At 38.9% G+C, this 14,321-nt stretch overlaps 2 protein-coding genes across 4 annotated transcripts in view; both read left to right on the top strand.

The window, feature by feature from the left end:
* The window catches only part of tomm70a (translocase of outer mitochondrial membrane 70 homolog A (S. cerevisiae)), a gene marked incomplete in the record, with an annotated part of 12,834 nt that extends 12,160 nt beyond the window's left edge, over positions 1 to 674 (top strand). The window contains 1 exon segment of the mRNA XM_024278343.1: positions 1 to 674.
* A 1,308-nt stretch (positions 675 to 1,982) lies between these two features.
* On the top strand, positions 1,983 to 14,321 carry tbc1d23 (TBC1 domain family, member 23). 3 transcript variants are annotated; one of them, XM_024278341.2, is made up of 19 exons: positions 1,983 to 2,122; positions 3,019 to 3,130; positions 4,680 to 4,785; positions 6,380 to 6,584; positions 6,656 to 6,779; positions 6,869 to 6,993; positions 7,063 to 7,109; positions 7,189 to 7,292; positions 7,369 to 7,491; positions 7,577 to 7,669; positions 7,750 to 7,920; positions 8,427 to 8,469; positions 10,094 to 10,200; positions 10,285 to 10,421; positions 11,077 to 11,121; positions 11,674 to 11,762; positions 11,834 to 11,969; positions 12,482 to 12,676; positions 12,845 to 14,321. In XM_024278341.2, exons 1-19 carry the CDS (start codon positions 2,085 to 2,087, stop codon positions 12,927 to 12,929), a joined length of 2,085 nt encoding a protein of 694 aa, XP_024134109.1. In that variant the 5' UTR covers positions 1,983 to 2,084; the 3' UTR covers positions 12,930 to 14,321. The 3 variants fall into 3 exon arrangements, with proteins under 3 accessions (XP_024134109.1, XP_024134110.1, XP_036067294.1); XM_036211401.1 differs by lacking the exon at positions 1,983 to 2,122 and adding an exon at positions 2,127 to 2,221; XM_024278342.2 differs by lacking the exon at positions 11,077 to 11,121.

Raw genomic sequence — 14,321 nt, 5'->3', positions numbered from 1 at the left:
TTGAACACTAGCTAATGTTTGAAACCTTAAATCCTTTTGAGTTTGAGAAATAAAGTACGTTTTAATGGTCAGGCGTTGACACATTTGATGATCTGGTTGTTTTTGTTTTGTTCCTCGTCCCCCAACTCATTTGTTTTAGACTTATAATTGAGGTTTATATTTTGGTGTAAACTCTTTTTTGTTTGTTTGTTTTGTTGGAGTTTTTGATAAAGTGGTTGAAGTCTTTACCCTCCTGTTAAAGTAAAATTTCCAAACGCCGGCCTTATCGTTTACAGCCTCCATGCAGCTCCGGCAGGCTCTTGTAAAATGTGTGATGTGGTTCTTTAATAGCATCTAAACTGTTGTATTTTATTTTTTTTATTATTATTAAAGATGTAGCTGTTCTGCTGAGCTTTGGAGTTCTCTCATATTTTCTGTAAATGTTCCCCTCAGCAGTAATGGTTGAACAGTTTTAGAAGAACCGTATCATGCATTCTTTCCGCGGCCGCTGCTGCTAAGGACGAGCGCTAAAGTAATTCTCAAACTCAAAAGGTGATTTTCAAAATCATCAACTGACTTACATTTCTGGCTGTTTGTTAAAATAATGCCCTTCAATGGTGTGAATGGTGACCAAACAAATTAAGAATCCTAATAAAGTTATAATTCTTGGAATGAAGTTCAGCTCAACAAATGTATGCCGAGTGAAGAGCTTTTGTTTTACAGTTGTGTTGAGATGTTGGGTGTGTGGCATGTCGAATATTTCAATTTTTCACTGAATATCACAAATTATTAATCTGTTTTTGTTAGTTTAGTGGTAATGTTTTTCCTTTGGTTCATTGGACTTAACCTATTAGTTGCTAAGAGCTTGAATCAGATTCCAACAACAAAACCAGAAATCTGTTAAATAAATTTGCTTTTATCGTCGTTCAAGTAAAATGATCAAAAACAAAAATTAGTATATATAATATATACATATAATTAACACAATTTATAATTTTATTCATGTGAGGTTATTATTTTCCAGACAATTTTATGTTTAATTATTCTATAAGTAACATGTCTTTGTATGAATACAAACCTCTGATTATTTTGTTAATTAATAATTTGTATTCTTTGATGGCATGAAATAAACCATTTCCAATCCAATTATACCACAAAATCCAATAGTTTATCATTGCCTATTAAAATGTTTATACATACATTTAAAACGCCTTTAATTGGTTAGAAAATATTCATTTTAATAAAAAATCTTGATGCAATTGGTAAGAAACATAACTGCAACCTATGAGAATCTTAATTACAGTTACTAAAATCTGCAAATCTAAGATCATAAAAAAATTATGTTAGCATTGTACTTGAATCGGCAATGAGGTTATTCCAGTGTGGGTCCCTGAGCAAGATCCTTTACGATACTGCCTAATAGCCACAGGAGGGCCTGGGAGTGGGTCTCCCTGTCCCGGTTCCCGGCCTGTATAAAATACAAGGTTGGGTCGGGAAGGGCATCCAGCGTAAATTCTGATCTGCCAAACTAAAATGTGCAGATCAGGGAAAGCTGATTCACTGTGGGAACCCCTGATGGGATATGCCGAAAGATGAATAAAATGAAGTCATAATTGCTTATTTATATCTGAGTCCTATGGTATTTGTGTTCATTGTTTCAGCAGATTGCCTCTTCTGTCTCCAGCAGACTTTATGGTGCTGATCAGCTGACGCATTAATAAAAGGCTGGACATCTCTGCAGCTCTTCTGGAAAGAGGCATGTTTGGACACAAGCAGCACGAGGTTAAAACTCAGGACTCATTCCTGTTAATCTGGTTGAAGCAGGTTAACTACATTGTGGTGTATTGAGAATGACAGTTTCTAACATTTTTCATTTGCTATAAAAACATATTCAAAACTATTTCTTTTTATTTTATATATATAAAAAGTTCAAAAAAACAAAACCCCGAAAGTAAAAATTCTGATGCTTTAATCAAATTTGTTAACAATATTCTCAATTTTCATATTTGCACAATAAATAAATAACATTTCAAAATAAAATAATGTACGTGCTTACGCCACAATGACGTACGACCGACGCGTGACGTGTCTCCGAGAACACAACAATGGCGGATGCTGTGGAGGAAGCTCTTCAGGGAAGCTGGTAAGATTTTTCTTGCTAGCATTTTTTCCCTCGTGTTTTCTAAGCGTCAACAGGTCTTGTCAAAGTGATATTCAATGATTTTACGCGTAAACATTTGAGGTGGGTGTTCGTTGCTGAGCCGCTTCCTGAACGGTCAATTTTAAAGCTAGTTTAGCTTCGCTAGCGAAAGCTAGCCAGCTACTGAAAAATAGAAAAGATTGGATAAAAGACTTGTTTCTGGTTGACAGCTCACGCGCAAAAGTAGAAATAACAAATAATTCATCAATGAATATGTTATGATGCGGAATACTTTTAACTTGTTTTCATTATTAAGGGAAACTTAAAGCCAACCTTTAGTAGCTCTTGTGCTAACAACTTGACAGTTACCCGGTTTATTTTATTGTTCTTTCTCAGTCACGTTCTGACAAAAGTTATATTTGACATGTTCTAACTTGTCAAACTCCATTCTGTCGCACACAGAATTTTTGTCAGTGAAGTATAGTCACCGCTTAAGAACAGATTTGAAATGGAAAATGATAACAGAGATCTTGTTAGTCATAATCGATAATAGTCATAGTCTATAATAGCTAAAGTCATCTGTCTGGTGACAAATTATTGTGAAAGTCACTAATGATTTAAACACAAAAAGGTCTATATTATTGGGTTCTTTATCTTTTCCTTAATTAAAAAAATAATATCAATATGAGAACTTTATTTGTAAAAAGGATTACAAATATTATTCATATTTATTTTCTTCACTTGGTAGTATCTGTTATAGATACTAATGTTTGATAGCATTTCAGTCTCTCCCTGGGATTTTGTTTTTATGCATTCAGATTCAGAATAAAATGTTTGAATATGTTGCATAATGTAAACATTGTTTGAATTGAATGGATTGCTGTATGCATGTTACTCAGGGATCAGGATCTAGCTGAGGCTCTGGACTCGGGAAGCTCTGACATGGAGATGGACAGAGGCATCACCCAGGTCCAGGAGCAATCAGCACAACACAGAGTCAAGATGTGGAAGGTGAGAAACGTGTTGGCTCCTTCTTCACAGGCTGAAAAATAGCTTTAGCCTTTGTCCTTTGAGAGTGACTATTCTTACGTAATTTTCTAAATTGTGCTGAACTGTTTTTTTGGCTGTATGGAGGAAGGATTAGGATTATGGTTAGAGTTAAACCACCACATGGTTCCTCAGCGCGGCTGTCTGCAGCATATCGCTTCCCCAGGAGATGGTCAAATGTTGATGATAAATTTCACACAGCTGTCAGCGTGACAGCTGATGGGACTTTAAGTTTAACTTTAATTTTAAATACGCGTGACCAACAACAAAACTCAGCCTTAGATGCACTATAAACATGTGCAGGCAATGGAGCAATGTGCATTTTTGCCACACATATTACCTGTGAAATTCCAACCCTTTTTGCAATTTCCATCACCAGCCTTATTGCTTAGTCAGGGTGAAATCTTGGACTGTTGAGTTTAAATTCTTATCTGTATAGATTATTGACTTATCACAAACCAGTTCACTAGTAAAAGTCCTCTGTGAACAACAAACAAAAAAAGAGGAGCAGAAAAAAATTGGCAAAAGGAAATTATATTGTTCACTAAAACAAGAACTAAAGGTAAAGGACTTTAGGACCCAGTCCTAAAAAAATGAGTTTTTTGTTGTTTTTAATGTGTTCTTGTGATATTTTTTGACGATGGCAGAAATGTATAGAGAAAATTAAACCCAAATTTGACTAAAATTATAAATTATAATTGAAAAAACAGTGGGAATGCTTTGAAAATAACTCAAAAGATTAACGGAATGGGACTTTGAATTAGAAACTATTGATTTATTTTCAGATTACTTACTGGTTGTTGAATATTGAAATACTGTACTGCTCAAATACAGGTTCATCGACAGAGAATGAACTAGAGAAGACCTCCAGCTAGAAATGACAGTTTATGCTGGATTTTTATCAAAATGAGTAAAAGGCAAACAGGAAGTATCATGAGGAGCAAAGACTTCAAATTATCATCAATTACATGTAGCTACATAGATAAAAAATAGAGTAAAAGTGACATTTAGTGCTTTGGGGAAGGAGTTGTAATTTGACGTCTCTGTGTTCTATTGAGGTTAATATGCTGGTATGCAAGTCTGTCTGTCTGGTGGTAAACCTCAGAGTAGTACTGGAAAGACCAGCCTTTCATGTTTAAATGGAAGGTTCACTGTCTAATAATGACACTTCCCCGACTCTGACGTAAGCAACACTCCTGTCATTGTTTGAATTTTTACGTAGAGATTGTTCTCTACAGGTAACGAGAACATGGAGTTAAAACCAAATTTACTTTGCTTTTTAAAATATGAATCCACTGGAGTCCCTGTGTTTGTGGCTTTATTTTTGTACCTTTAAAATCTTTGCAAATAAAACACAGGAAATGGTTTTAAATAAATGTACAATATTATTGTCTAAAACATGTTGTTTCAGACAGATAATCAATTAAGCTTTATTGCTAAATGATGAACAAATATTTGATTTAATTATAAGCTTTATTTATCATCATTGAATTATTTACTTTTTTTTTGCCAGATCGCATTAAATGTTTCTGGAAAAGGAGATAGCTTGTCTCCTTGGGATGGTGTCCATGATTTACCAGAACAGACCCTCATTCACAACCGCGGTGAACAGCTGATCGGTAGGTCACTTCCTAACAAATGCACTTCTTCATGTAGTTCAACATGTTCTCGAGTTTGCCGAGTCATTTTGTTTTTCCTCTGTGGGAGAATTTAAGCTTTCATTTTTGGAGGAAAGGAATGTCTGTGAATTCATGGTAGATTAGCTTGTTTGTCCACTTCCAGAAAATGTGAATCGAATCCCCAAACATGCAAACAAACAACAAATAAACAAAAAAATAATAAATCTATTTTGGTTTACCTCACCTTTGATCTTGGAGTCATTCAAGTACCTCATAAAGTTTGGTCTCATCAGGATCTAGGGTCACTTTAAAGACCTGTATGATGCTGTCTCCACCAGTTTTCATCCGTTTGTGGTTTTACATAACCTTTTTCTCTGACACCATTCTAGTGCTTCAGAACCAGAACAAAAAAAATGTCTTCTTTAAGCTGAATCCAAATTCTTCCCCCGACCCCTATGTCTTCTTCCTACATTTAGCCCTTCAAACTGAGAGTTATAGAAAAATAGTGTCTTCAAAGTTGGAGGTTACTAACCCTCAATGACGTCATTAATAGTTGCCAGTCATCTACGTTACAGCTTAGCTGTCAGCTCTGGAAAAATACATAACATTAATGGTTCCCGCAGGGTCTTAAAAAAGTCTAAAAAGCGTTGAATTTGGAAATGATACCCTAAAATGCCTTAAAAAAGTCTTACAGTTGATATCTGAGCTTTAAAAATTGTGCTATTTGAAACATCTCTAGTTTTTCTTATCAAAAATTAAAATTTTCAACCACCTTTTGATGAAAGGATGTATTGTAAATAAACAGTGGCAGAACCGATCATTATGCACCAATACACGGAAGGCTTTCCATTGGTTTAAGGAAAGACCATAACAGCACAGACCACAAACGGCAAGATAAGAAGCTACAGTTTTAATCACAAAATGGGAAATAGACTGAGAATTCCATGGCCTTAAAATGGGTCTTAAAAACTCTGAAATTTAACTTGTACAAACTTGTAGGGATTGTTTTCACAACTTTTAAAAAGCCATTCTAAAACAAACAAAAAAATCATGACTTAGATTTAAGTGTAAACTTCTGTGCATCAGAGCACAGCCACGTGAAGAAAAGTGTTTCTCCTCAGCGTCGCGGTGTGCCGCAGATCTCTATTCCATCGGAGGGATACACAGCCTTAAGTCCCTTCGCGTTTCCCTTAAAAAAAAATGCATTTTCGGACACCACTAAGGCTTCAAATTCCCCTGGAAGGGTAGGGAGAAGCCGTAGAGGAAGAGTTTGGATTTAGCCTTAAACACCCTTTTATATACTTGGTAGTCCTCCTCTGATCCTCACATTCATTCTGTAAATACTGTATAGTTCACAGTGTATTGATATTTTTATTTTGATAAACACTTTTGACTGTTGATCTAAATATAAGTTACATTTTATCAGATTGTTTCTTTAAGCAACTATTTGTTCACACAAAAATAAATGTATTTTATAAATACGTTTTTAGCTCTAAAGATATGTCTTTGAAGGATTAAATACCTTTTCTGCCTTTGAGCTTCTCAGCTTGATGCTTTACTAATAAATGTTAACTCTCTGCTTGTTCTCGTTCAGATCAGCTGGGAATCCCGGAGGAAGAAAGAAAGGAAATAGTGTCGGATGTGGAGTCGGTCATCACTTTCTACTGCAAGTCTCGCAACATTACCTTCTGCCCAGAGCTCAGCTGGCCGCATCTGCTCAAACCGCTGCTGGGGCTGCAGCTGCCGCGCAGCGATCTCTACAACTGTTTCTATGCCATCATGAACAAATACGTCCCTAGGTGAGTCCTAGTGACACTGTTTTTTTCTTCTTCTTCTTCATTGTCAAACCTGATCTTTGTGGTCATTTCAGGGACTGTGTGCAGAAAGGCCGGCCCTTCCACCTCTTCAGACTGCTGCTGCAGTATCATGAGCCGGAGCTCTGCTCCTTTTTGGACACCAAAAAGATCACACCTGACTCTTATGCTATCAACTGGGTATGTTTATTTGACAAACGGGTCCAGTTCTGTTCCTCTGAGTGAAACATTTATGCTTCAGATATAATCTGAATGTTTTTTTTCCTCAGATGGGCAGTCTGTTTTCCAGCCACTGCCTTCCTGAAGTTACCCAGACCCTATGGGACTCCTACCTCCAGCAGGCTGACCCCTTCCTCATCTTCTTCCTCATGCTCATCATCCTTGTCAATGCCAAGTATGTAACTGTTTACATTTGTTGACCTCCAAGGTTATTTGTTCTGACTATCCGGTCACTCCTCCTTAGAGAAACCATTCTCACACAAGAAGGAGCCAGCAAGGAGGACGTCATCAGTGGGTTTAAGTTGCTAACATTTTATTTTGGCATGCTTGATACGTTTTTTTGAAGTTAAACTGATTTTCCGTGTTGTAGAAATGTTGGAAGCATCTCCTTCTCTCCTGGAGTCTGAGGACATTGAAGATTTGTTTTCACTGGCTCAGTATTATCAGAGCAAAACCCCCCTGTCGCTCAGAAAGGTAAAGCAAGACATCCGTGGCAGGGATGAGCTGTCATGAGTGGAGCTGATTCTGTTTCCTGTCTGTGTTCTGGTAGATGAATCAGAACCTGTTTGGTAGCAGCTTGGTGGCTCTGAAAGAGGAAGACACTGATCTGAGTCAGGCAATGTGCCTCCCTGTGTCAGTTCCTGAAATCCTGCAGGCAAACCAGCTGCAGCAGGTCAGCCACAATTTAACTCTTTATTTTCCTTCCATCATCAGAATCATGAAGAAAAAACAATAAGATGGAGTTTGATGTGTTTCAGGATGGGGTCCGTTTCTTTGTGGTGGACTGTCGGCCTGCAGAGCAGTACAATGCAGGACATCTATCCACAGCCTTTCACCTGGACTCTGACCTGGTGAGACTCATGGACAATTATTGTGTATTTAATTTGTTTGCACCTTAAAACAATATTATGATAATCCTTTGTTCCCACAGATGCTCCAGAACCCCTCTGAGTTTGCTCTCTCTGTAAAATCCCTGCTGGAGACTCAGAAGCAGTCTTTGGAGTCGGGCTCCATCGCCAGCGGGGAGCACCTGTGCTTTATGGGAAGTGGCAGAGAAGAGGAGGACATGTACATGAACATGGTGCTGGCTCATTTTCTTCAGGTGAGATGTGGTAACTCAGGGTTAAGGCTGGGCGACTGCATAGAAGTGTCTCGGAAAGATGAGCCGCTGCAGCTCAGTGGGTGGGTTGGTCTGGGGTCTGGCAGTCATTGGGTACTTAGGGACAATGCTTAACTCCACCTTCATCTCAAAAGCCAGCTTAGTGGCCAAGTGGTAGAGTGTGAGCCTACAATCCGAGAGGTTGTGAGTTCAAATCCCCTTGAGACTCTAAAAATTGCCTCCTTGCCTGACACTCAGCGTTAGGGGGTTGGGCTTGAACTGGGAGAGTTAAAGTACCACTTGGTTCTAGAGCTTGGCTTTTATAGGTAAAAAAGTACTTTAAAGGTTATTTCATGAAGATAATATAAGATTCCATGAATATGAAGGGGGAAAAAACAACAAAAACTAACTGTTAAGTCTTTCTCTGTTCATTTAACAGAAAATTAGTCATACTGAGGGAGAACCTTGTTGTTTTTGTCCTTACATTCTTTCATTTTCTTTTGTTACAGAAAAACAAAGAATACGTGAGCATCGCCAAAGGAGGGTTTATGGGTGAGTCAACTGTTTACATTCTCAGTGTGTGAGGAAAAGGCAAAGAAAACGTAACATGTTTATCTGTGAGCAAATAAATGATCAAACAGCTGAATTATTATCCAGGCTAACTTAAAACTGTAATCTATTTGGTGAGGAAAAACAATCTGAAAAAAAGACAGCTGACAATTCTGAAAAAAAGACTTTAACGATCTTTGGAAAGTTATTTAAACACAAGCCATAGACCAACAAAAGGGCTGGAATGGGCTCAACTTGTATCAGAGGAACAGAACGATTCTTGCGTTTTTGTGGCATCCGCAAATATTTGCTCTTGAATGGTTAGGAATCTTAACCAAAGAAGCAGCAGGAATGTCAAAGTGTGGAGAGAAACCTGTACACATTTTATGTTCACACATGAACATAGAACAAATACACCTAAAACTAAAGCCCTGGGGCTTAATATTTAAAACCTTTACCTAAGTTGAATGTGTTCAATTCATAAAGAAAACAAATGTAAGCAATTTTGAAAGGAAAAATGTAAAGTTTTTAAAATGTTTTATCATTTACTTTTGATGAAATACACACTCTGAGTACTCTTTTTACCTCTGCTGAAATAGGTCTTCAGTTCTGTTTTACGATGCTTTAAAATGGTAATTTAACTTGTAGAAATTAGTGGTTTTAAGTAGTTTAAAGTCCACCTATATTTTATTCTACTTTAAAATCATTCCCAGTGGTCTTTTAATTATGATTATGACATATTTTTGGGGGATTTTTTTTAGCTAAATCTTGTCATTTTCTTAAGACGTGTTTTCTGCATAGTGGTAGGAGCTCATTAGAAATTTGCATCTGGATTGTGTCTCTGAAGTTAGCTCTGCTAATTTCTCATCAGCCCTTTGTTTACATTCTCTCCCGCTAGCTTATAGCACCTCACAAGCCCAAGCTAACATTAGTTTTGCAAAAGAAATGGCCAGCAATATTGGAGCTATCCAGCCATACAGTTTTGAGCTAGATGACCGCTCAGAAGGGAAAAATGAAGATGATAATGGATCCGTTTGTCTGCAAGTGGATGCATCCAAATTGGAGTGGAGCAGAGCAGGGGGACTTTGGCCCGTCCATGGCAGTAGCTGCATCACAAACCCAAACGTTTTCAAGCCGCTTGTTTTTGTCTGCTCCTGATCCAACACAATTTGAATAAAGACATACTCCACAACACAGTTTTTATATTAAATTAATTTATATGTGTTCTCCATCATGAGAAAAATGCTACAAAAACAAGTTGAAAACACGTTTTTTTATTAGAGTAGGTCTTAACGGTGTTATCCACTAATGTGAGGTATTATTTAAGGTATTAAGCCTTGTTCTTCTGTGTCTGATCACAAAACTTCTATTTCTTCATGTGAATGTTCTTTAGCTGAAGCTCCTCAGTGGTTCATATTAAACAAACAACTTTGCAGAATTGAAATAAACATTCATAAAAACGTGAACTGAAAAGTAATAAAATGAATTATGGGTCAAACTTGAATCTGAATAGTACATTGAGTTTATTAGTCCTTTTGGAACCTCTAGACTTGCCATGCACATCCTTCATGATTGTGGTTTTAATGCTTGTTCAGAATCCCTGACAAATGAAACACTGTCATTTCAGCTCTCCAGAAACATCTGGTCGACATGAACATCGATGGTCTTGACTCCTCCTACGTCAGCTGGATTGTCAGCACGTCTGGATCTCACAGCAGCCTGAGCTCTCCTGATGTACGGCAAAAACATCCCAATCCCAAATTCCTTTAGGGAAGGACATGACTGAAGCTGTGGTTTTTGTTTTCTCTTATGTGGCAGGGCGAGGCTTTCGGCCCCGGAGACAAAAGTGTCAAGTCTCTGGTCAACAAAATGACGTTTGCTCTCAAGTCAAAGTCGGTGAATGTGAAAGAGAAGATGATCAGCTTCATTGAGAACACTTCGACTCCTGTAGACAGGTGAGAGAACGGTTCTTCCTTTGAAATCCTCTAACGCTCTTAGCCCTTTAACACCAGAGCTTTAGCTACAGCGTTGACCTTCATTCGACTATCGCAACTCTTCAACTGTTGATGCAGTTAATGTAATTCCAGTGTAGAAAAGTGTTTTTCAACACTTTAAATTCAGAATGGATAGCATTTCTGTGCAAAGCCGAAATGAAAAGTCGCTTTGTTCTGCGTCAGAATCAGCTGATTCATGTTGATCGCATAAGCGGTTGAAGAGTGATGGTATGCAAAGAGAGCATGTTATTTAGGTGTCAGTGGCTCTGGTGGTAAAGGGTTAACTTAATATTATTAGTCTTTTAAGTTCTTGTGTAAACCTGACATTTTTGCCACTTTAACATCTATAAAGCTTCAATGTGATATTAATCAATTTCTAACCTGATTACAGTTTTATAACCCAAATTCCTTCTGAACTGACAACATATTTTTCATATTAGATCCCAAATAAATAATAGTTTATTGGGAGTTTTTACTTTTTTGTCAGTTTAGCAGATCTTTTTATCTAATTGAGAGCACAGACATTTATGTCAATCAGACTTTTTAGCTTTTTAGTGTGGGCTTTTGTTGTAGTTTACATTTGAAATAAAGTCCCTTGTGCCTTATTTTGCACTAGAATATCTTTCAATCTGCCCTGGCCAGAGAAGGTGATTCCCGATCGGTAAGAGCTGTCGACCCTAGATCTGTTTCTCCACGAGCATGCCAACCAGCTGTAGACCAGCCCCGGGACTGCAGCACATTATCGCATGCTCAGTAGCAGCATCTCTGCCTTCTCCGCTCACTCATTAACAGCCTCTCACTCTCATGCGGTCTGGACAGCCTGTTTCCTATGTGGATATTTGTCTTCACGGCGTCACTAACAACATGTAAAGCTGCTTCACATCCATGAAGGCTGTCGCCTTGTCTGAGGAGGAGCCACAGTTTCACTTCTGTTTGCTGAGTAACACTGAGCACTGTCTCTTTCCATTTCATCATCTCGCATGATAGCCAGGGCTTTGGGAAAATAAGAAAAAGATGCATAGCCCCAGCTATCATACAAGAGAAACTACTGGTGCCAGCTGAAAGCTCATCATTAAAACTCTTTATTCTTGTGGTTTTCATTGCAGCTTGGAGGTGTTTGTCTCAGAGCTTTGTGTTCTCAGACTTGCAGCAAAGCTTCTTCACCATCAGTCAGGCCGACGTGACCCTAATGTTCCTTGTTTTCTGTGAACAGGCACGTAAGCAGCAGTGACCGCGTCGGAAAACCTTATCGGGGGGTGAAGCCTGTCTTCAGTATAGCTGATGAAGAAGAATACGACACAGGTGAAAGCTTAAACAAACCAGAGCTTTGATGGAAAACAGCAGCGGACTGACGTCAGATTGTCTCCTCTCAGATGAGATTGACAGCTCATCCATGTCGGACGACGACCGCAAGGAAATAGTCAACATTCAGACGTGGATGAACAAACCAGATGTTAAGCATCACATTCCATGTAACGAGGTGAAGGAAACCGGTCACATGTTCCCGAGGTGAGTTTGAAAAAAATCCTCTTAACACAACTTCCTGTCACAACCATAAATGTCCAAATTTGTTGAGCAATGAAGAAAGTTGGGTTTAAATGTGAGTCTTTCCCACTTCCCTTAATAAATACAAAAATATTTCGAAAGCAGAGCAGTTAATCGGTTGGAAAAAAATATTTTTTTTCCTAAAAACAAGTTTGGTGGTTTAGAAAAATTAGAGAAACTAGATAAGGTATAGAGGAAAACCAACTTCTTATAAGGACATTTTGGGGAATAAACACAAAATCTTTAACATACTGTAACTTTTCAACCATTAACAACGTAATTCCAGTAGATTGTGAAGGAGAAAAGCGGCGTGAGCTGCTTTTCTCCTTCACAATCTACTGGAATTATGTTGTTAACAATTACAAGGTTAGAGTAAATCAAAGAACCTAAACACTGGAGCTCAGGTGCTAAAGGGTTCAACTTGGGTCTGATCAAACTCAAGCTCATGTCTCGACATTTCCGTTGTGTCTTTTCAGCCACTTGCTGATCACAGCCACTCACATGTACTGCTTGAGGGAGATCGCTTCCAGGAAGGGCTTTGCGTACATCCAGTCCAGACAAGCTCTGAGCTCCGTGGTGAAGATCACATCCAAGAAGAAGCACCCAGAGCTCATCACATTCAAGTTTGGGAGCAACAATCCAGGCAATGTGGAGATATCTGCAGTGGAGAGGTGACTTGAATTGAAATCTCTTTTAGGGACTTCCAGTTCTACCAAAAAGTGTTTTAATTCATTCTTCAGAATTCTGCTTTAAATGAACATTTTCATTAATTATATTAATTTTTGCTTGTTAATGTTAATAGTCCCCTCTCATTGTAGTAACGTCTTCTTTCCCCTCAGATATTTGATACCCAACGCAGGCGACGCCACCAAGGTTATCAAGCAGCAGATAATGAAAGTTCTGGACGCTCTGGAGAGCTCATAGATCACAGTGACTGCCCACAACACAAAACAACAACACAAAGCTGCAAGAGTGTCCTCCTGCTCTCCCCGAGCGTCGCTCCTCCTGGACAGATCCCGGTGCTGCGTTCACCATGACGCTCCATGTCTCTGATTTCGGACGCCGCTGCCAACAGCAGACTTGTGGGCCGGTCTGCACGAGTCCAAACCCCTCGGGTGCTCTGCAGTTATCCAAACATTTGGTCATAGTGTGTGTGAGGTGTGGGCTTCTTTCAGGAAAAACATGGGACGTCATCGTAGCTCATTTCGGCTTTGGTCTCCCCCGGCCTTAACGTAGCAAAGCTGGTCAGCCGGTGGCAGACGGACCGTTCTCGACTGACCTTTTCCTTAAGCTTGAGCATCGCTGTTTAACCAACGTCTTTCTTTGAGTTGCATTTTCGTCGCAGTGCTGGCACATGAGGCAGGTTTCCAACTGCTACTATAGTTTTGATAACTTTTCTTTTCCAGCAAGCAGCCTTAAATAGGAATTTGACAATGTTTATAAATATTTAATGTACATAGTATGTAAGCGGCTCTATATCAGCACAGACCTCTGCAAATTCCTACTGAACGTATAGAGTAGATGTGTGGAGCACTTTAAGCTGACCTTGTTCCTGCAGTAAGAATGAAGCCGTTCAGTGTTTCTGGAGAGACGCGTCGTTCTCTAGTGTTCCTGATCGTCTGAGCTCTTAGAGATCATCACACACACAGCAGTATCTTCAGTTTAAAACATCTGGAACGCTACGTTCTCTCCAGTTTGCTGTGTTAAAAATGTTCCTGCATAATCCAGAGGAAATGCACTTGCTGCCAGCTCCAATAAATATGAAAGTAATTATGAGGATGGTGCTGCAAAGGTATAATACATTCATGATCTAGTTTTCTCAGATGGCTGAGTCGGGATCCCATCGTTGCCTTTGGCCTCATGGCTGCTGCGGGTTTTTGGCCCCAGCAGGGGCAACATATCAGACCATCGCTGTTTGTCCTTTGACTCTAAACCCTCTTCAGGCTTTCTTTTTCCCCTCTTTGCTTGTTTACTTTAAAACCATCTCGTCTCAGAGTCCCGCTTTCAATCCTGTGTGACTGCTGCAGTCCAGAGTTCCTCCAGCACTACCGTTTATGAAACATCACACTAACCAAAACAAAAGGCACATGGAAGAAACTGGTCTCTCAAAGCATTCCTGTGTAATCCTTTGCATCGTGTTGTAATTTGTAATTTTGTGATAATTTTCAGTATTTACTGGATTATTCCTGACTAACATCTGAAACAGCTCTGGATTACTGTTGGTCAGGATTACAAACTGTCTGATTCGCACCTTACTGTACTGCTATTGTTTTCTAAGTGTTTCTGTTTGTAATAAATGGAAATGATTGGACTGCA

This window comes from Oryzias melastigma, linkage group LG4 (assembly GCF_002922805.2).
Source record: "Oryzias melastigma strain HK-1 linkage group LG4, ASM292280v2, whole genome shotgun sequence".
NCBI classification, from domain to species: domain Eukaryota; kingdom Metazoa; phylum Chordata; class Actinopteri; order Beloniformes; family Adrianichthyidae; genus Oryzias; species Oryzias melastigma.
The sequence above is the reverse complement of the archived record's forward strand: the minus strand, read 5'-3'. Positions and strand labels throughout refer to the sequence as shown.